The 22,305-nt window shown below is 35.7% G+C and overlaps 3 protein-coding genes across 5 annotated transcripts; 2 read left to right on the plus strand and 1 right to left on the minus strand.

Annotated features, from left to right (window-relative positions):
* The first annotated feature begins 20 nt into the window (after positions 1–20).
* Positions 21–7,327, plus strand: LOC133688213 (uncharacterized). 3 transcript variants are annotated; one of them, XM_062107628.1, is made up of 11 exons: positions 23–2,235; positions 2,326–3,697; positions 3,849–4,039; positions 4,182–4,253; positions 4,339–4,491; positions 4,620–4,783; positions 4,891–5,038; positions 6,153–6,275; positions 6,370–6,457; positions 6,552–6,775; positions 7,047–7,327. In XM_062107628.1, the coding sequence occupies exons 1-10, from the start codon at positions 436–438 to the stop codon at positions 6,728–6,730; spliced, it is 4,290 nt and encodes a 1,429-aa protein (XP_061963612.1). In that variant the 5' UTR covers positions 23–435; the 3' UTR covers positions 6,731–6,775; positions 7,047–7,327. The 3 variants fall into 3 exon arrangements, with proteins under 3 accessions (XP_061963611.1, XP_061963610.1, XP_061963612.1); XM_062107627.1 differs by having other exon boundaries at positions 21–3,697; positions 4,182–4,208; XM_062107626.1 differs by having other exon boundaries at positions 22–3,697.
* A 289-nt stretch (positions 7,328–7,616) lies between these two features.
* Positions 7,617–8,517, plus strand: LOC133688216 (uncharacterized). Its single transcript, XM_062107630.1, has one exon. It carries the CDS (start codon positions 7,979–7,981, stop codon positions 8,438–8,440), a length of 462 nt encoding a protein of 153 aa, XP_061963614.1. The 5' UTR covers positions 7,617–7,978; the 3' UTR covers positions 8,441–8,517.
* A 276-nt stretch (positions 8,518–8,793) lies between these two features.
* LOC133688215 (homeobox protein knotted-1-like LET12) lies at positions 8,794–14,286 on the minus strand. The gene is made up of 6 exons (XM_062107629.1): positions 13,684–14,286; positions 11,308–11,428; positions 9,748–9,941; positions 9,543–9,674; positions 9,325–9,458; positions 8,794–9,245 (listed from the first exon to the last, which is right to left on the minus strand). Exons 1-6 carry the CDS (start codon positions 14,113–14,115, stop codon positions 9,242–9,244), a joined length of 1,017 nt encoding a protein of 338 aa, XP_061963613.1. The 5' UTR covers positions 14,116–14,286; the 3' UTR covers positions 8,794–9,241.
* Positions 14,287–22,305: the final 8,019 nt, after the last annotated feature.

The raw sequence follows: 22,305 nt of genomic DNA on the forward strand, positions 1-22,305 counted from the left end.
TGTACTTTCACCTTCAATCACGACACCAAATCCCAACCAACCTTTAATAATAATAAACATTGAAAAACTGTATAAGATTACAGAGAGAGATAAGAGAGAAAGATTGACGCACTTAAAAGAGCCCTGGATTTTTCCAAGCTCCTTTCTAAGTTTCTTCTGCGGCACCGACTGGGCTACTATTTTATGTGTCCTTTTTTCGTATTCTTATCTATCCCCAATTGTCACCGTTCAAATCTGGTAACTTTGTCTTTCTTTCTCTCGTTTTAATTCTGTTTAGTCACACACACACACACACACACATATATGTTTGTGCAAAATATTGGGAGGGTTTGTGACGGTTTTGTCAGAGTAGTGAATGTGTACAGCAAAACCCATTTGGGCAAATCCCAAGTTTGTGAATAAGGATCGATTCATTTTTCAATTTGAAGTTTATTTATGGCTTTTGATCAAACCCCAATACCAAATGATCTAAGGCCATTGAACATAGCTAGAGCCATACCTGAAGAGCCCCGCATTATGGCTGCCATGGCTGGTTCTAGTAGTAGTGCTGTCACCACACCAGCAACAGCTGGTAGAAACCCAGAATTCTTTTCCAACCCAGAAGGGTCTATACCTGTTATTTATTCGGCATCAGTGTCTGATGCTGGTTATGTAGGTTTAGGATATGGGAATACTGTTCCTGGGGTTACCCCATGGGCCCCACTCCTGCAGGTGCCGGTTGGGAGTGTGAATGTGGGTGCAAATGGTTCAGGTGTTGCGTTTGGTTATAATCCTAATTTGGGGAACAGGATAGCTGGTAATGCTGTTGATCATGCTGGAAATGATATGCTGTCAGGATTTGGTTCTTCACCCAATTTTGGGAATCGGATTAATGTTAATGGGAGCAATGAGGCAGTAAATATAGGGTCAGCTTATAACCCCAATTTGGGGAGTTGTGGTAGTGGCAGCGGGGCTGACCATGGGAGTGAAAATGGTAATGATGATTCGGTGTCGGGAAAGAAAGTAAAGTTTTTGTGTAGTTTTGGGGGGAAGATTTTACCTAGACCAAGTGATGGTATGTTGAGATATGTTGGAGGGCAAACAAGGATTATTAGTGTGAGGAGAGATGTGAGCTTTAATGAGCTACAGCGGAAGATGACGGACACATATCAGCAGCTTGTTGTTATTAAATACCAGCTTCCTGATGAGGATCTTGATGCACTGGTGTCTGTTTCATGTGCTGATGATCTTGATAATATGATGGAGGAATATGAGAAGTTGGTTGAGAGGTCTTTGGATGAGTCAGCTAAGTTAAGGGTGTTTTTATTTTCAGATTTACAGCTTGATGCTTCTGGTTCGGTCCAATTTGGGGATTTACATGATAGTGGGCAGAAATATTTTGACGCAGTAAATGGGGTTGTGGATTGTGGTGGTCGTCGTATCGCTAGGAAGGAGAGCAAGGCAAGTGTAAGTTCAACACAAAACTCTGATTGTAGTGGGACTGAGGCTGTTGATTGCTCAGGTCCTGGTCAAGGGGATGTGACTTGGCCACCATCTACCAGCCTGTTATCCCCTAGGGATAATTCAGCAACTTCTCATGATTCTACTCCAAAATTAATCTTTGCAGATACTAAACCCCCACCTTATGCTGGTGCATCTGCTGTTTCTTTGGTAATTCCAACAGCTAAGTCTGGTCCTCCGCAGACTTCATGTTCTCAGATTGAGGTTGAATTTGAGAGGTCTGTTCCTTTTACTGAAAAACAGCAGCATATGGCCCATGATTTCAAGCAAGTTGGATCAGGCATTCCACCACATGCTCCTCAGATGCAGGTTTATGTAGATCCTAATCAAGAAATTACAAATCATGCAGATTATAGGCACCTTCCTCCCCAAATGGGTTTTCCAAATAACCATCTGCTGGGAACTTCTGGGTCTGTACTCACCCAACAGCATTTTCATGAGAGTAATGCAGGTGCTACTTCTCTTCAATATGTTCCTGCAGTGCATATGACTATGACATCCACACCTGTAAGGCCAACTGTGGTTCAACCATTGATGCAACCCCAAAAAACTCGATTGGAGCACTATCCTGAAGAAAATGCATTTGGAACAAGGATTTTTCAGGTTCCTGTTGACCCAAGTTACAATGTGTATCGGGCTCAACTCCCTCATGCAGTTGTTGGAGGCTATGGCTGGACCCAAGTTCCTCAGCCAGAGCATGTTGCCTTCTCTGATGGGTCAGTGTCTCATCAACAGGTAATTTTCCCTGAGAAAGTTCCAAGAATGGAGGACTGTTATATGTGTCAGAAAGCACTGCCTCATGCACATTTTGATCCTTTGGTACAGGACCCAAGAGAATCTGGAATGATCTATACAAACTCACTTAATCATAGTCTTCTCTTAGAAGATACTATGAAAGCCCGGCCTATGGACAGGGTTTTGATAACTGGTGCCTTGGGAGAACACATTATTGAACAAGGTGCTGGTGCTCAACCTGCAGTTCTTAGTCATATGGATCATCATATTGGAATGCCACAGTCAGAAGCAATTGTGCCCTCTCAGAATCTTGAGTCCCTTCATGAAAATGAGAGAACTTTCTTGAATACTGACAATTCTGATCAGTCTAAGATTTCAGCTCCCTATGGCATGATAGGTTTACCAGGTGATGTACAGTCTCCTTGTGGCATGTCCACAGGTGGAATTCCTGAGTCTCACATAGAAGATTATGTCCAGCAACATTCAGTGCCAATGCAACCCCAGATTTTACTGAGTAAACCTGCTAATACTGATGTCTCTCATGCTGCTGGTGTTCCTATTCAAGCTTCTGAACAACTAGTTCATGAATCTCCGAAAGAGTACACTGGCAAGCTTCCTGGTGTTGTTTCCAAAGAAGATGCTGTAGATTCTTACATATCTTATGACCAGCTGAGATTAGTTGATGGGATGATGGAAGCTCTCCACACACGCCCCCCTGAAATTAATGTTAACAATGATCAGAAAAAGTCACTTGTTGATAAATTTAGAAAGGAAGAAATCTTAGATCATAAAACCCAGAAAATTGCTGGGAGGGAGGTTCTTCTAGATAATACCCTTAGCAAACCTCAGGTGGTTCTCAATTCAAATCATATTAAGCAGTTTAAAGTGTTACCTGCTTCTACAGGGGTTTCTTACATACATATTTCCCGACCAATGGAATTACATGAGGTTGCACAACCACCTATTGTGGTTAATAAAGCATCACATCCTCAATTTAAGATTGAGATTCCTGCCTTGGATTCTGCTGAAGTTAGTTATGGGATCCCTGCATTCTCTGGTGTGGAGCCAGTCTATGTGAATAACAGAATCCCACCTGTTGTTGAATGGAAGAATGATTCACAATTGCATTCAAAAGTTGTCCCTAGTGACGTGGAAGCTTTATCCTCAACTGGTAATACACTATCTTCCCTATCACTATCTAGTGGAGTTGGCAATGCTCAGGACTCCTCGAACTCACTCTTCAGCAGCCAGGATCCTTGGAACTCAAGGCATGATAATCATTTTCCTCCACCTAGACCTAGCAAGATTGCAACAAAAAAAGAAGTCTTTGGTACTAGGGATCCTTTCATTGAGAACCACTCTGGTGAGGTGGACTTAATCACAGGTGTGATGGTGGAGGATGGGGTTCCCAAGCCCCTGAGTAATTCAAAAAAGGATTTAGAGTGTGTTCAATCATCCAAAGGTCAGAAGCTTCTTATTCGGCGTGCTCATGTGTGCTTATAACTGGATAACTCCCATAATTATTTGTTATGTTTGTGTTCATCCGGATAATATCAAATCTTTTCTTATGTTGCAAAAGTAGTTTCTTAGCATTTTTTATTTCACGGTTGAAGGTTCAGCTGAGGAACTCATCAGGAAAGAACTCAAGGCTGTCGCTGAGGGTGTCGCTGCTTCTGTTTTCCAGTCAGCTAATTCTAATCCAGAACCCACAGTGTCAGAAAGCAGTGAATCAGCTTATGAACCAAATCAAGAAAAAGAAGTTTCAAATGAAGGTTTAGAAATAAAGCAAAAAGCTAAATTTGAGGTGCTTAATCCTTTCTGTTTTCATTGCACTAGTTGGGAACATGTTCATGTTTATCAATTGGCTTTCCTTTTCCTGTTGCCATTAATGGTGGCTTTATCTGACTATTCCTTTATCCCTATATTTTGTTGCTTTGTTAACTCAGGACATGAAGAAAAAACTGCCTGAAAAGGTGAATTTTGGTTTTCCAGTATCAGAAGGCCTTGGTTGCTTGCAGGTTGAAAGAGTTCACTATTTTTGCTTCCTGTAATTTATAATCGTGATTGTCAATTTTAAGCATGTTTCTGGCTGTTGACTGGCAGATTATAAAGAACAGTGACCTTGAAGAGCTGCAGGAATTGGGTTCTGGCACCTTTGGCACCGTTTATCATGGGAAGTGGAGGGGTACTGATGTCGCAATCAAACGAATTAATGATAGGTGTTTCGCTGGAAAACCTTCAGAACAAGAACGCATGGTTTGTTTTCATTCTTCTCTCTGATTTTTTTTTTGTCCTGTCTCACCTGTTAAGCTTTGCTTTTATTGATCTTATTCATGTGTTATGACTTGCTAACTGTCTTCATTGTGCCATATGCTCAAAATCAGAGATATGACTTCTGGAATGAGGCAATTAAGCTTGCTGATTTGCACCATCCAAATGTGGTTGCCTTTTATGGTGTTGTTCTTGATGGCCCTGGAGGTTCTGTGGCGACAGTGACAGAGTACATGGTTAATGGTTCTTTAAGAAATGCTTTGCAGAAGAATGAGAGGTGCCATGTTATTTTCTAGTTTCTTTTCATGAACCTGTATCTCTCTCCATTTTAATTCATGCACCACTTTGAAAGTGAAATTTGATTTTATAATTGCTTGTTGTCAGGAGCCTTGACAAGTGTAAGCGTCTCATGATTGCCATGGATGTGGCCTTTGGAATGGAATACTTGCATGGGAAGAATATTGTGCACTTTGATTTGAAGAGTGACAATTTACTTGTTAATCTTCGAGATCCTCACCGGCCAATATGCAAGGTTAGTGACCCGATCTGGAGGAAGAGGATAGTTTATTCTCCCATTCATTCTTATATCGAGTAATGAACTCTCTGACGTGCATATCCATCGTGGATTCATTTCTGTTGATATTCTCCTTTTGACAATTTTAGTATTTGGAGAAATTCTTTTTGTGCCTAATTGATCTAGAAAATTGTCTTGTTGCATTTAGTGGTTATCTCACTCTGCAAAGGCAAAATGTGGGCGTCTGACTAAAATAAGTTATCCTTTCGCGGCAAATTAATTGAATCTTTTAGATGGAACACTTTAGAGCTGTTGCAAGGGTCCTTTTGAATGATGGGATTTTTAGCAGAATGGTTTAGGGGTACAAATGGCATTGAGGTTATGGGAATGTTTTCAAATGGAATCACTTTAAATTTGACTTACAAATCACAAATGGTATTATTACTGTACTTAATAGCATAGGAGAAGAGAGGTAATCTTATCTTCTCAACTGTACTTGATGCTGATATCTTCAAGTGCATGCTGAATGCTGATATCTTGTCAACAGAGTTTCAGGTTGATATTTTTTTTAAGCAAGAGATGAATGGAATGTCTAAGTTAGTTGATTTGAACTCTCTTTTGTCCAATTGTTACTTTTACTCGAGTGACTTGGTGGATTTTATCTCCCAGTCTGTATCACGTGTGAAGTGTTTTTACCCCTCCTTGTAATGGCAATAGTCTCCCCCTTTTCTTTTCATCCTTTTCTGTTTTCTTTTCATTAGTTGAGGTTTCCAAGTTATTCTTTTTATTATTAGTGATGATAGTTAAGATTATTGTTTCTATTTTTAGTCCTGAATTCAAGAAGCCTTTGCTTTTGTCATTGATAGAAGTTATCAGAGGCTCAAGTGCTTATGAAACCTTATCATAAGTGGCAATTTGCATATGCTATTGGGAATAGAACTCCATTTCCAAAATGCTCACATGTAATCCTTGTATGACAATCAGTCAAAACTATGGAGTTCAAATTTAAGGTCTGGTTAAAATGATGCATATAATCCGCAGGTCTTTACATGTGCTGTTTAACTTAAGGATTCTGTATTTGATTTCAATAGAAAATCTATTGGATTGGTTTTTCACTTCTGCTTTGCTCCAGGTTGGTGATTTGGGCCTGTCGAAGGTGAAATGCCAAACACTTATCTCAGGTGGTGTGCGGGGAACACTTCCATGGATGGCACCGGAGCTTCTGAATGGAAGCAGTAGTCTTGTCTCTGAGAAGGTTTGTGCTCCATTTGTCGTTTAATACCATCTTGCATATAAATATTTTCTCCTTCTCACTTGATGAGCTTGTGCTTCAATTCTCTCTAACATAGGTCGATGTGTTCTCATTTGGTATGGTGTTGTGGGAACTTCTAACTGGTGAAGAGCCATACGCAGACTTGCACTATGGGGCTATTATAGGTAAGGTTTTTGTTTTATCACAAATAATCGAGTTGCATTGACTTGAATGGGCTCAAGTATGTGTGTCGCTGATCATTTCCCTACCAAAAATCAGGTGGTATTGTGAGCAATACCTTGCGGCCACCAGTGCCGGAGACTTGTGACCCAGACTGGAGATCATTGATGGAGAGATGCTGGTCTGCTGAGCCATCAGACAGACCAAACTTCACTGAAATTGCAAATGAGTTGCGTGCAATGGCAGCAAAGATTCCTTCCAAAGGGCAAACCCCATAGCAGTAGCCCCCTCAACACATTCCCAGGTTTAAACAATGATTTCAGGCAAGCTTTAGTGCTTTGTGTCTCCCCTTTGTACATTGGGAATGCGTTACTTTCTTGGTTGTTGAAAGACATGTATGCATTGACTTGAATGTAGCACAGGCTAGGTCGGTCTTTCTTTTTTGAATTACAGTTTTAGAATTTGTCAAGTTGTTGGGTTTTACGTTTTATTTAGAATTTGTTTACTATTACGTTTCATAGCATTTGTAATCTTAGAGAGGTCGAATTTGTTTGTTCTTTTATAATGACATTGTTACATTATTTTCCCACCCAGCATCACAAGAACATGGGCTGAATTGTCTGCGCAAGTCTTCACCACCTCAACACTGATGCTGGATGCATGCAACAGTATCATTTTTACGAAAGTCGATAATAGCTATTGTTATTACCGTGGTCTAAGCATAAGTTTTTTTTTATTGGCATGAGGAGTTTAACAAGGAGCAAGAAACCAAGTGTATGGGGAGAGTTCGAAGTGTTTGCTGTGTGCTATAGTTGGATGCTGAGAGGTTGAGTTTGTACAAAAAGCTTTCAATAGCATCTTCCTGAATATATATATATATATATATATATATATATATATATATATATATATGATCTGCCAATTGAAAGGAAAAAGGTTCCCATATCCTTGAATTAGTTTTATTAATCAAAATCAAATATTTTCATACAAAAGATAAGATGCACGCATGGTGTTAAATACTAGAAAATACATATTAAATAGAAATAATTTCACAATTAATATTGATTTATTTTGATTTTGTTGACTTCAATTTTCTAAATTGATTAAAATATGTAAACAAATTTTATAAACTTACTCAATGGGCAGAGTATTTTGCTAGTTTTTAACGTGTATATATGCATTGATTTGCAAATCATCTCCGCCGAAAGCATATTCTCTCAAAAAGTATGAGATTCAATCGCTTGAAACGCGAGTCAAGTGAAAAGGAAGAAAAGTTTGAGGCGTGGTTTCTTGACTGTGTCGCCATGGAAGCTCTTTGTTGCAATCCTTTTGCCAGCGTGTTAACTCGTTAAAGATACCGCCTTCACAAATAGCCCCATCATAGAGAGCCATGTAAGCATCCAAAAACTATTAAGCCGAAGAGTTGATGTTCTCCATTCTCTTAGACCCTTCCTCGCCTCCTTCACTTCAATTTCCCTCTCCGTATTAAGACCCTCTTCTTCTCGTTCCCAATTCATCCCTTACGCATGGCTAAACCTCAAGCAACCTTCATGAGCCCCATCGACTCGCCAAGAATGTCCCATGAACAAGAAGGATATGATCACCTTGATGATTATGAAGAAGAGGCATATTCAGCTAACGGTTGCTGTTGTTTTCGACTATTCACGTTCAACTTGAGGCGGAACAATGAACGGGAATATGATATTTTGAACGAGAATGGTGACCATAGAGATCCATGGTTGGTGAGGAAACTGAAGAAAGTAAAAGAGGCTTCAGAGATAGCGGCAGGGCCAAAGTGGAAGACATTCATTAGAAAGATTGGTGCGTATATCAAGAAGAGGAAACAGAGGAATAATCAGGCTCAGTATGATGCTGAAAGCTATGCTCTCAACTTTGATAGGGAAGAACATGGCTGTTTGATTCCTGGTTTCTCTTCGAAGTTTGCTGCTGCTTCTGTAGATCAAGAAACTCGTCGAAACGAGTTGTGAATAAATTCATCATTTTTTTTTTTAATTCTTGGATTGAGAATATCTTTTAATGGTTGACCTTTTGTTTTTTAACAAAACGTTTGTTGTTTTCACTGTCCTCAAATGTGCTTGACTTCCTTCAAGCACTCCATTTTTCAATTCATTACCGTTAATCCTCATTTCATTACCACTAACTAGTTTTTCTTTGGTTATTAGATTGTGGGGTGTGGAACAAACTGGATATGATGTGGTTTGCTGTCATTTTGGAAACTAAAGTCAAATCTTCGACATGCTATCCACAATGTGCACTGGTATATTCATGAGAAATTTCTAAATCCCCTACATGTTTTTGAAAAAATTATGTGATCAAATGGTTTTGAATGTTAAAAAGGATGTAATTACTTTTCCTTTACTGTTGCTGTTCTTATCACAAATATAGAAATATAAACCAGTAACAGCAAAATTACATGCCCGTGGCTCGGAAGGAAGCTATCCAAACCAATACTTTCAATCTTATATGCTTATAAGCTAGGGACATCTATTGTATCAGTATGTATGCCTTCAAAGCACACTTCTCAACTGGAATTGATAGGTGAATGAGTTTAGACCATCTTTACATATAGAATATATTGCAGCCACTTTCAAATTAAGCTGAGCTTTCCAGTAGGAGCAACACAGGGATGTCCAAACAGAACATCCCTACTACCCTTACAGAATTCTTGCTCATTGCAATGCCTCCAAAATGTGCCCTGATGCTCTTCCTCGGGTACGTACACAAGGAAATAATAGCTTTCCATTTATACGAAAAGTTTAATGCTGGTATCACCTGCATTGGTTATTTTCTTCATTAGAATTAGCAAATTGTTCTTGAGGGAGCCAACGTTCACATATAATAAGCAGCTTACTTCTTTCGTTTGCTCTTCGAAGTAGAACCTGAAGGACTGCTGTGCCAGTTCCTTTTCCTTTGGTTTATGAACCAATTATTTATCTGCTTTAATTGCAAACCTGTTTCCTGCACCAATCTTGCTTTGTCTTCCTCCTAAAAACAATTTTGAGAAGACAGTTTGAGGAGCCAGCAGGGAAACATTAACAGTGTTTAGTAAGGACATCATCTCGAACTTACAGTTGGGTATGGCCACTTGGAATGTGTTTGCCACCAAGCTTTTAAGAGGGATGTAGTATCACCTGGCAGTTTTCCAGCTCTTCTCTTACGTAGAATTTCCTCTCTAATGTCCACAATCTTCTCCTTGTAATCCTAAACAGAAGGAAGCCTCTCAGCCACACCATTTTCACATGGTAATTTACCATTTAATTTTACGCATTCTTACCTGTTTGAGCTCATGCTTCAATTCTTGCCTTACACGCTCCATCAAGGACCTCTCAGTCTCGGTGGGAACTAGAGGACCAAATCCCATGGTATCCAACCCATCAAGATTTCCATCATACAAGTTGGCATCACTATCTGCTTGGTCATCATCATCATCAGACATAGTTGCACCAGTGCCTTCCCCTGGAGATACACCTGTCAAGCACAGTAATTTAGTTTTAAGCTTAGACATGCATTTCAATCCGATTTAACCCTTAGCTTAAATGCACACTATCATATAAAAGAAGGAAAATCCAAAGAGCACGAGATCTTCCATTTCTTTCTGGTTACTCTCAGCAACAACAAGAGTCCTAGCTCAAGCAAAATTATACCAAATACTTTTGGGGGTTTCACATGTTCCACAGGAGAAAACTTTGTACGTAGAGATAATAACTATGGGACTGCCAACCTAAATGCTTTGAATGGAAAACAATGAAGTAGTGTTAGATTGACGAGAAGCAAGCCATAGGAACTATTGTAGCATTCAGTGGTAACCATTAACAGTCGCAGTAAATGATAGTTCACAAAAAGAAATTTTTTTAAAAAAATGGTGTTTAAACACAAAGAAAAGTGTTGTTTGGCTTCAACTTGTAAGAGACTAGAACATAGTGTGCAAATAAACAAACTACAATTGATTAAACGTTGATAAAAGATTCACACTTTAAAGTGACCCAAGATAAGGTTGGACAAAAAGCTATTCAAAGAAATTCCTTGCCCCCACATATGAAATGATGCTTTAAAGCTCCAGGAGACACAGCCATGAGAACCCTTTGACTGAAATGGCATGAATGATGGGTCATTCTCTTTACATAGGCATCACTAATACCGTTACAATTTATAGACTAATGCCAAAAGCAACCATGAAAGTTCCACAAAAACCAGAAATAAAGATTTAGGTCATAAATCAACTTTAATTTCATAAATCAACTTTAATTTTAATGAAACACCATATGTAGCACTTTAGTTGCAGCAATGATGCGGGTTTTTTTTCCTAGTTCTCTGATTTAAGTTTTAAACAGTAACAGTGGGGTACAGAAAGAGAGGTGGGCTGCCCCCATGGTTAAACCGCCGGCCTCTTTTAGCAGTCAAGGCACAGTTGGCTGAGGGATTGGCTAACATTGGCCATAGTTCAACTTTGATATCTTATTAACTGAAGTGTTTAGCTTCAATATTGAAAAACAAACAAGTAAAATGTACTCTGAGAAATAGAAGAAGATGAATATCTTTGGGTACTCATATATCAATCATCCAAAGTTTTCTTGGCGAAGGAAAATGTTAAACAGCATGGATCAAGTATGATAACATTGACACGAAGCAAGACAACTAATATGACAACGAAGTAACAGCACAAATTGCGGATCTGCAAGATGAATACAAAAAAACAGCAGCAAGAAAGAAGCAGCTTGGCTAACGAACATGCAAAGAATCATTTATGAGTTATTTCAGTCCTTTCCACTATGTAGGCCACCAGCAAGCCCTATGTTTTACGTTTTCTTTTCCTTTCGATAGAAGGTCTAACTACCTGTCAAACTTTGTAGAGACTGTTCAAGTTCCCAGCATGCCATTACAGCCTCCATAGCATGAACACGCACATGTTGTTGCAATTGGTCTTTGAAGGAACAGAGCAATAGAACGTAATGTGTCTGCATGGCAAGGGAAAAAAAAAAAAAAAGGAGCAAAGCAGGAGTGTCAGATGGAAGAAAACAAAACTGATAACGTTATATGTATCTCACATAGAACAAAGAAACAAAAACAGGAGATGGACATAATTGATAACATCATGAATATAAATACTTGAACTATTAAAAAACTATTGACATTTTTCATCGCTTATCATGTTGCAGCAAATGTACACTTGTATTATACATTCATATACCCATGCAGAAGCCACATAACCATGCCGAAAGATTTCATATAATCCTTATTTACTATACATCAGTAAAGAACAGCTAAAGTGCAAAACTTCTATCAATTGCAAATCACCTGCATCATTGTATGAGACCCCTTGAAAACATTAATGACAAATTTATTCCTATCTAAATGGTCTTGAATCTCTATTTCTCTTAAATATTTTAGCTTTGAAACGCTATCATAAGCTTTTTCAATGAGAATTTTTTACGGGACATAAATGCATTATCAAGCTGACCGAGGAACAGTCATCAGTTTTATCATTAACACTCACAAACTTCTTTAATGTCGCATATGGTAAGAAGAAATCAATGCCAAAACAATCCAAAATTTCGGGAAATTTCTCATTTATTGACAGCAAGAATTTGTTTCGTAATCCATCATGACCAACTAGTTTTGTAACATCAATTTGTAATATGACTTCATATTTCCAACCTTATTGCTTATATATAATATGTCTACTCACTATAAGGGCATGGGATGGCAATGGGCACCATTGATCCGGTTTATATTATATTCACACCCTACTCATTAACTATTGCTTAAGAAATTTAAATATCTCTATTCCCTATCTATCCTATCTATGGAGTTTCGAATACCCATTTGAATATCATTACTTGGCTATTATTTATTATTCAACATAAAATAAAAGTTAAATATATATTTGAGATATGTATACATATATTAAATATAAAATTATAAATAAAAGCACATACCCCAATGTAATGTTAGAGTATCAAGTTTTGAATACCCGTTCGAGTATCAATTACCCGAGTAATATTTATTATTTAACATTTAATATATTATATTGGATTAAAAAAAAATATAAATGTTATATATATAATACTATTGTATATATCTCATATAAGGTTTGAATAGGTTTCAATTTGAATTTGATAATATTCATACCTTATTCGTTATTTATCGAATAGAGTAACTGAAAAAACCCTACTCTTTGAAATCTGTTTGAGTCGGTATTCATTAAGTTTGAATTATTATTCATCAAAACACCAAGAAGAAACCCTAATTTGATATTTTTCCATGTCAACCTCACTCCCAATCACCCCAATCATCCATTATTATTCTAAAGAATCTAAGTTATGTCAATCTCTCTTTCTATCAAGACATTAATCTCCACTTGTCTCCTTAATGGAGCTCAAGTAACTGTAGGCAAGCATTTACTCTAATAATTGGGCTTCTTAAATATAGAACTTTTTTTGTAATTAATTAAGGGAAGAATTATAGCTTCAACCATTACTGCAACGTAACAGAATCATATACTAAAGGCAAAAAGTTAATTCGTACAGGTATGAGAAATGAAAGTTGATGAATCAAAATCAATGCATGTAATTTGGAGAACAATTAGATATAAGACACTTGGCAGGAACTTTCTTCATGCCAGAACAAATCCCATAACACAAGGAGGACTAATCCCTGCAAACAGATGGATATGTAGTAGAAAAACCATCACCAAAGAGATTCCCCAAAGCACTTCAAAAGTTTCAATTATTTTCAAGGAACATCATAATTGATACCTGCAGTGATGCCTTAACGGTCATCACCAGTGCCATGACCCGCATCGAAGTTACCATTTATCCACTCATCAGAACCTATTTTCTTTCACATATATCAAAAGGGTTTCTTCTTACTTAACTCACTCTCCATAATGGAGATATTAAGGTACGATGAAGAATGAAGAGAAGGAAGTTTCTTTGTCATTTCAAGTTTGGAATTTTAACAGGCACGACAAGCATCCATCAAAAACAAATGTAAAAGGAAATCCCAAGATGTATAAATCTCAAAAATCAAGAACCATTAATTAACTGACCGACCATAAACATGATGATTATCTCATATCTGTTATAACAAAAAAATTCCAAACTTGAACCCACTCAAAGTCAACAAAAGCCAGAGCACAGGACAGACAAGCCTTGAAGAGCACAGAACGACATATAATTAACAAAGCATTAAGAGAAACAGTAGTAATTACCATGAACTGATCAAGTTCTTTCTCATCAACAACATGGCTCCTACCAACACCAGAATACTTAGCCACAACATCTTGAGACTGAGCCAACTGCGTATCAATCCTAGCCAACTGGTCAACTGGCGTGGCAATCCTTAAACAAGCCACGTGAGCAGCCAATAACTGTTCATATAAGGGATGCCCTAATATCTCAGCTTTGCATTTAGCTCTCTCCCAATTATCACTAACGGAATCTATCAATTCCTCTTCACTTCCATTATTGGTGTTGTTTTCTGGTTTTTCGATGCGGGTTTGGGTTAAAACGTCGTCGTGTCTACGGAGGACTGCGTTGCTTAGCCATGTGGGACCGGTGGAAGGTGAGGCTGAGAGGTGGTGGTGTTGTGGTAGTTGAAAAGTCATTTCTTGTGGTGTATGGTGGTGGTCTTGAAAAGCCATTAGAGGTGGGTTTTCATTTCAAAATGAGGGCAGGAGAGAAAGAGAAGGAGAGGGAGATATGGGAAGGAAAGAAAAGTGGGTCTGTATGTTTTTGAACGGAGAAGGACAGAAGGTTTTGAAGTGAAGTGAAAGCATGAACAACAAGAAGAAGAAGGAAATGGAGGAGAAAGTGAAAGTCATTTGTTTTTTGGGGTCAGCTACAATTTTAGTCCTTCTTTCTTTCAACCATCATAACTAAAACAGTTCTCAATTATACCCTTGGGATTTCTTTCCCTTTGTTTTTTTTATAAATAAATTTGATTTGAAAATATCAATTAAAAACAAAAGAAAAGGTTGAACTCTTTGGGATTTCTTTCCTTCAATTTTTTTTTTGATGCTTCAACAATTTCAATTATGATGCTGTTTAAAATTTCATTTCAAGTGACGTTTTACAAAAATTTAAAATTGTTTTTTTTGTTTAAAATTAATTTTTTTATATTTTTAGATTATTTTAATGTGTTGATGTGAAATTAGTTTTTTAAAATAAAAAAATATTGTTTAATGCATTTTCAAGCTTAAATCACTTTGAAAATCAATTGTTATCATATTCTCAAACACCAACATAAAATATCTGTTTTCGAGTCTAGATTTTTTTAGTATTTTATGTAGATTGAGCACAAACTTTTTTTTTCTAGATTAAAAAAAAAGTGCATCATATCTACAGCAATGAATAATGATCATGAACTGAAGGGATACTTCATCATGGTCTTATCTTCAACAAATTTTGTTGATGGAATGTGAAACAAAAATCATTAAATTTTTAAATATTCCACGTGAATGGTCTAATTAACATTCTCAAGCCAACGAGAAACATCATCGATGTCCACATATCTCATTGGAGGAGGACCAAATCGAGAAATTGTTTGAAGTTAGATGGCAAAATAGCAATATCCCAAACTATTCTGAAACTATGAGAAAAATACGAGGACTGAATTCTATATTGGAGGGCTTGTTCTTGGGTGGACTTTCAGTAGAGGTGGTTTAACGGACGGATCAGATGACACGTAGCATTACTATTTGCAAGTCAAAGTTTTTTACAGTAGTGTTTTTTTTTTTCATCGGCCTGCCTACTTCTTAGGCCACTTGCAGTCTTCAGGACAGCGACAGCAACAATCAAATTGTGTGCTAAGAAGGACATGTGTCAGCCAAGGTTTCATGGACCACAAGAGTGGGGACAGCACGGGAGCACGAGGCAGAGGAATCACGCCAATAAGACTAGTACACTTGTGAGTTGCAGCTAAGGTGGGGACCTGATTAGGATTTGACTTGTGTTTTTTCTTTTTTGGTTTCCTGTCTGTGTCTATAAAGGTTTTCGTTTAGGCTTCAGGGCTGCAATTGCACAGAGAGGGAAAGGGCGGAGGGTGGTCCCTGTGGTGCGCGGATAAGGAGGTGAGGTGTGCAGCCATGCAGGCCCAGCCAGCGAAAGAGGCGACTAATGTCTGGTGCCATTCTGATCAGACCCTGACGTACAAAATGGTCCCCTCTTATCAAGGCTTGTGTTAAAATGGTCCCCCCCTATCAAGGGTAGCCTGGCTACAGTTTACTTGGGTTGGATTCGATTGTATTTTTGACTAATTTTTTTTTTTCCATTCAATTATTGAGCCTGCAACTGCAAGGCCAGTTGTCTAGTTTTTGGCAGGAGGTACTAGGAACTAGGAAGGCAACAAGGGACAATATTTTTATTACATTGTAAAAACTTTAGATCGAGTTCAAGTTTTAATTTTTTACATAAACGAGGATTGGTGTTATCTTTACATTTTATGACATCACCAATCACAATATATTTTTAGCTTTTTTTCTTTAGTTTAATATGGGTCTCCGGACCAGCTTGCGCGCATCTCGACTAATCTCACGGGCCCTGAAGTTAACGACCATGTAAGTCTCCAGTGGCTATCATATCAGCAACCACATGGCTCAAACCTAAGACCACAGAGAAAACAAACTTCTTGATCCCAATATATTTCTAGCTTTAGTTTTTGTGTTCCAGCATAAATGTCATTAGTCATTATCTATTAAAGATGTTGAGGTCTTTTCATAAAATTCATTAGTCATTATCAAACTAATAAGTAATAAATAAGTCTTTTTTCATTTCAGAAGTATTTTGAAACGATTAAAATATACTTAAAAACAAAAAGTTTAATACTAGTGTCAAATGACTTTTTCGTATTTTTACAATGATTGTTTCGTTATTATCAAGTTAGCTGATGAATAATTTGATACATACATAAATATATACAGTGAAATGATCAAAATGCATTAGAAAACAAAAAGCTGGCCTTAAAGGTTTTTATTTTTATTTTTACAATTTTTTTTTATCAGACCATCTAATGCGCAATATGGTATTTGAATAAATATAACACAAAAACAAAAGTGACTGGCGCGTGCAACGCAGACGCTAATATGTGGGAGACAGTGTATGTGATGCTTTCTAGTATCCAAAATCTCCCTTCCATCATGTTGTTGGAAGCATCATAGTGTCATCTTCTTTTTTAGGCAGCACATATGGTTTGTAGTGGCACAGTTTATCATCGACGACACTGCCCCCTCTCTTTTCTCTTTCCTCCCCTCAAGATTCATAAGTTGGCCATTTCAAAGTTGTCCTCTAATTTATAGGTATTGCCACTTAAATTCTTATTCTTTTATTTTTTAATTTTGTTCTTGATCTTTTTGTAAAATTTTGATTTGTTTTCAATTTCATTATTAAATCCCAATCTAGGATATGTTATTTTTTTTTCAATTTGATCTTTATTCTTTTGATTTTTTTTTTTGTTTCTTTTGTTAAATTGATTTTTTTTTCTAGTTGACCCTTCAATCAAATTTTTTTAATTTCAATTTTGATTCTTCTTATTCTGATTGTTTTACTTTTTTTTTATCCTTTTGTTAAATTGGTTTTTTAATTATAATTCTTTTTTTACAATTTTATCTTTCAATATTTAAACGATTCAAAATTGAGCTTGAAGATTTTGTAGATAAGATGCTTTTAGTTTAATGATCCGGGTCGCGAATTTGAAAAGTTAACATAGGTTGATATTGTTTTTTTTTTTTAAACTTATTTTACTTTCTACTTTCATCATTTGACATTGGTTTTTTTTTCAAATGAGCTTTGTTATTTTTTTTATCGGATTATCTCGATCTCATGTCCTAAACCTTGAGTTTGACGGATTAACCCGAGTTGACTTAACCTTGATTATCAGGATTACATGTTTGTCATGCTAACTCGAATTGATCTAAGATGATTTTCTTAGGTCCTTGTTTTACCTAATTTCATCATTATGCTTTTAATGGGCTGGGAATTAAGCTATAACATTTATTTCTTTTTGAAAAAAAAAAGTTTTTTTCCCTAAGTTATTGTGGTCACTTTTTTTTTAATTTGGTCCATATGTTGTTGTTGTTGTCTATTTTGTATCTTTTAATTAAAATAAAATAACGTATTTAACATAATCAGGTCTATAACTCAAGTCAATATTTTTTTCCTTTTTTAAAATGCATTTGTGTTATTTAAACATCATTTTTAATATAAAAAAGTATAGCACCGCAGCGTAGCATAAGTACACACTTAGTATATTGTTATATCAATTCAGCATCCAAAAATAACATAACTCGCCGGACTAGGAACTTCAACCATTTATTATGAGAGTTTGGCTAATTGAAAAAATAAAAGTGAGAAGGAATATGCCAAATTTGAAGTTTCGTATCTTTGGAACGATAAAGCTAACAAATGATGTGTTCCTCATTTCCCTCTTGCCTATTAACAAACAATTGGGATCAAATATTCTCATGAGTTACTACTATAGATGCAAAGTTTCTTCCCAAGTAACTATTAGTCTTTATAAACGATCAAATTTAAAATAGCATATTGCACTTGTAAGAAATCATGAATTAAGGTTTTTATTATGAAGTATTTAAATTTAAAAAACTATCTCATTGTAAAAGAAGGTTAAAATAACTTCTCATCTTTGTAGTACTGGCTAGTTTAGTTTGCCATGGTAATATAATTCCTTTGTTAAGTTAACTATTAACTATTAATCTTAATCTTTTAATTGTATAATCATTGTATAGAGATTACAAGGTCCTGTTAATGACCAAAAAATCTTATTACATCACATAATTCAACAAAAAAAAGAATAATTAAACATGTCTAGAAAATATCATATACATATATAGCCATTTCAACATCTCTTCCCTGTAAAAGAAATTGTCCACTCATCAATGCAACATGCATGAAATCATGATTCATGAAATTATAAATTCATATATTACTTTCCCTTGTTTTTTTTAATGAATGTATAACAAAATCCTTCTCCATAAAAAAAAATAGAGAGAACTAAAGACCCAAATGGATGCAAAGACTAGAAACTCAATATCAAAGAAGAATCTTCACCTCACACAATTTCTAAATCTTTTGACGTTCACAAATAAAAGTTTTTTGAGAAGATTACCTTAAGTATCCTATAGTTAAGTCTAAATTACACTTGGCCTCTATTGTTTTGTAAATTATAGAAAACATCCCCAGTCAAAAATAAATTTAAATCATGTTAAATGATCAAAGTGCCCCCAGATATATTATATCCACAAACCCATAAAAGACAAACAAAACCCTTCCTTTCTCTCTGCATATGATTTCTAAACAAAAGCTCTCTATAAAATCCTATAAAATCTCAGCTAGATTGAACCTTTAAATCTACAAAATCAAAGTTTTTGTGCTTTATAATCAATTCTCTTTTATAGCTTTGTGTCTTTTCTTGTCATTAGTTGTAAAATTTCTCCCATGTATTGTTGTTGTTCTTAACAAATTAAGTTATGTTATCTTATTTTTTTTCTCAAATCGAGACTTTAATAATCGAGTTAGTGGTTTTAATGGTTATTTAAGTATTGTTATTTCCTTAAAATATTGTTTGGTTTACTCGTTTAAACAAAACAAATGAATAAAATTAGGTGGAACCCGTAGTTTTATAAGTTACTAGAGAACTCGCATATCTTTAAATTACTTCTTGTTCATTCTTTGATTTTTAAAAACTCAAAAGGGTTAAGGAAAGTGAGAAAATAATCTGGATTGTTTTCTTGAAAACCTTAAAAATATCTCAATTTAAAAATTAAAGTTACTAGTTATATAGTGAGTAATTTTATCTTCTTTTACTGGAACATATTTAATTAGTGTTTAATTATACAGGAAACAAAATGCCCAGTATTATTGTACATCATGAAGTTAGTTCATATGTTATGATCAATTACTTCTCTAAGTATATGTCTTACATAGACCTATTGTTTATTTGTAAGCAAGTTTATGATGTTGACTCGTATGGGTTTAGTATAAGGGATGACAAGGGTAATAAAATAATTGATGATGCCTCGATAATACAAATATTGAATATGAATGAAGTCGAAGAAAAGGGAAAAAATCCACACTATGTTGATGATGATCTTAATACCACTCCACTACAAATGAAAATGTCTAAGTGTTATACAAGTAAACCAAATACATGATAATATATTTTCTAGATGAAGATGGTAATGAAGTTATATTGATTGTTAGGAAATAAGATTTAGCTTAAGATAGTGATGGTGTTGGTTTAGGTGTGCAGCTTTTGAAATATATAAATATAAACCCTTTTATATTAATGTTAGTGTTGTCTTGATGTTAATTCAATATTGCTATCTGACTTCTTTTTTTTTATGCATTAATATAATTTGCTTGACATGAACATTATAATAGTTACAAATGTCAGCATTGCATATACTAAATTAGCTATTATCATAAACTTCATATTTGCAATGCTAGACTTCGTATTATGATTCTTGATCCAAACTCAGTGTAACTCATCTTTCATTCTCTTCACTTTGTCTAGTATAAGCTCAATATTATTAACATTTATAGACACTCTTATAATTAATTCAATTTTATTTATAGATTTGCACTAATCAATAAAGGTGTTGTCACATGACTTGTCATCACATCTATAGAATAGCTTGTTCTTGTTAGCTTCAGACTCCGAAATCCTAACAACTTATTTTTTTCCCTATATTTAATACACTTTTGATTCTTGAACTTTAATTTATCATACTATTACAACTTTGTATGCTATTACTAGGTTACAATTATGTTTATTGAGTTTTTTTTAAGATGGGAAGATTTGTGTGTTTTAATAGGAAAAATGGTGTTGTTTTGATGAACAAATTTATATGTTATGATGTGAAAAAGGTGTAAATATCTAGTTAAAAAAAAACTCGGAAATGATATGGGTTAATTAAAAATATATATGGAATATTGCTAAGTAATTATAAATGAAATTTTAGGGAGAAAGATGTTTAAGATTGATAATTTAAAAGCGGGTTAAGATGGGGTATTAGGTTAAACAAAAAATTTTGAACTAGACATTAAAGTATTGTGGTAAATAAGAAAATCTGAGACTATAAATACCTGCTCTTTTCTTCTCTTTATGGTCGATAACAAGAAAAGAAAAGGAGAGGGAAGGGAGGAGGGTTTTTTATTTTCTTTTCTTAAATCCTCAAGAAAAACACAAAAATTAAATTAAATTAAAGTGATTAAAAGAATTTTGATGTATTAAGAGAAAGGTTTAAGTTCTTCTAGATTTTTTATGTTGGGAAAAAGAAAGTTGGAATTAGAGAGAGAAAGAGAAGAGGTTAATAAAAATTAGTTTTTCCTTGTAAATTTCTTCCTGGATTCTTGTTAGTAAGAGGTAAGAACTACCCCTACATTGATTAATTATGATTCTCATATGTTTTGGAACATGATATGTTGTGATTTAGTTATGAAAAATTGAGTTGAATATGTTAGGTTGTTTTAATTAATGGTTTTTCTTTAAAAATGAGCTTGTGGGTATGAAAAAAATATTAGGTCATATGTAATTAACATAAAATTAAAGAAAAAAACTCATACCTCCTTTATGTTGCTATCCAATTTTTTATTCATGTTTTTGATAATTTTTCAGAAAAAAATCAAAAATAGCAAAAAAACAACGAAAACCCCCAAAAATGCATTCTTGATATATTTGCATTGTTTTTAGCATTTTCAACATCATCTCAAATTAAATTTTTAAAGGTATTTTGAACGCGTTCATCTTTTAACGTGTAAATTTTACAATCACTGATTTTTCTTGTTGAGTCGATGTTGATATTTTTTTGTTTTTAAAATAAATTCAAAATACAAAAAAATTGAGGGACTAGTTTGGAAACCTAACAACATTTTGGCTATAAATACAGTGAAAAATGTCAACATCAGAGGAGGAGAAAAATTTAGAAGGAAGGGCGCAGATAAAAAGTTTAGGGGAGAAAAATAGACAGGGGAGTAATTTTGCATAAAAATTAGAGGGAAACAAAAAAAAAACCCTAAACCTCACCCTCTCGCACATAGCCGCCACCCCCATCTTCTTTGATTTTATTTTCCTCCCGAAACGAGTCGGCCACCCCTTCCTTTGAAAAAACCAGAGAGCTCTCCTTCCCCTATGGGGACTTTCCCAAAAAGCCATACAGACCTTCTCCCCTCTAGCCAACCAAAGCTTTTCCTTTCCCTTGGCCAAACTTAAACGACTCAGCCCTCTCCATTTTCCCCTACAGACTTAGATCATCCCCGTTTCCTTTTCTTCCCCTTCCCAACCACAAATCTTCCCTTCCTCACCCGGACACCCACAAGAACCATAAACTCTCGCCATTTCCAGCGCCGAACACAGTAGGCCCCTCACTATCACTTCCTCTCCACTGCTAACCGTAACTCATTACAAAGAAAATGAAGAAATAAGAAGGGACGCCGAAGGATAGTAAAGAAGGGGCGAAAAACCAAAACTTGGATGGGTGTCGATCTCACAACCATGGCAGCGGTGGACGACACCGCCGTTGTAGAAATGAAATGGGAGGAGGGAAGTTGTTGATCCATCCATCCACATGTCTGGTCTGTTGGCGGCGCGTGTAATGTCCGGCTCCAGATTTGGCAGATCTGAAGGAAAAGAAAGAGAAGCCGATCTAAAAACAAAGAAAAAAAACTAAAACAGACTTGCTTGTTGTGTTTTTTTGGTGTTTTGCAGGTAACGACGTTGCTCATAGCTGACGGGAAGGTGAAGAGAGGAGGAAGCCATTACGGATCTCCCCCCGCTATCTGGATTTCATGGCAGCGCGTTAACCCACGTGTCGCCAGTA

Source organism: Populus nigra, chromosome 3 (assembly GCF_951802175.1).
Source record: "Populus nigra chromosome 3, ddPopNigr1.1, whole genome shotgun sequence".
Taxonomy (NCBI): Eukaryota; Viridiplantae; Streptophyta; class Magnoliopsida; order Malpighiales; family Salicaceae; genus Populus; species Populus nigra.

Bases quoted from the DNA above. Each gene is read 5' to 3' on its own strand.
- LOC133688213 (XM_062107626.1), top strand. From the start codon at position 436: ATGGCTTTTGATCAAACCCCAATACCAAATGATCTAAGGCCATTGAAC. The intron at 6,276-6,369 runs GTTTGTGCTCCA...TCTCTAACATAG, and splicing joins GTAGTCTTGTCTCTGAGAAG to GTCGATGTGTTCTCATTTGG. The intron at 6,458-6,551 runs GTAAGGTTTTTG...ACCAAAAATCAG, and splicing joins GCACTATGGGGCTATTATAG to GTGGTATTGTGAGCAATACC.
- LOC133688216 (XM_062107630.1), top strand. From the start codon at position 7,979: ATGGCTAAACCTCAAGCAACCTTCATGAGCCCCATCGACTCGCCAAGA.
- LOC133688215 (XM_062107629.1), bottom strand. From the start codon at position 14,115: ATGGCTTTTCAAGACCACCACCATACACCACAAGAAATGACTTTTCAA. The intron at 9,942-11,307 runs GTAGTTAGACCT...TGTGCTTGACAG, and splicing joins GTCTCTACAAAGTTTGACAG to GTGTATCTCCAGGGGAAGGC. The intron at 9,459-9,542 runs GTAAGTTCGAGA...AATTGTTTTTAG, and splicing joins CCAAGTGGCCATACCCAACT to GAGGAAGACAAAGCAAGATT.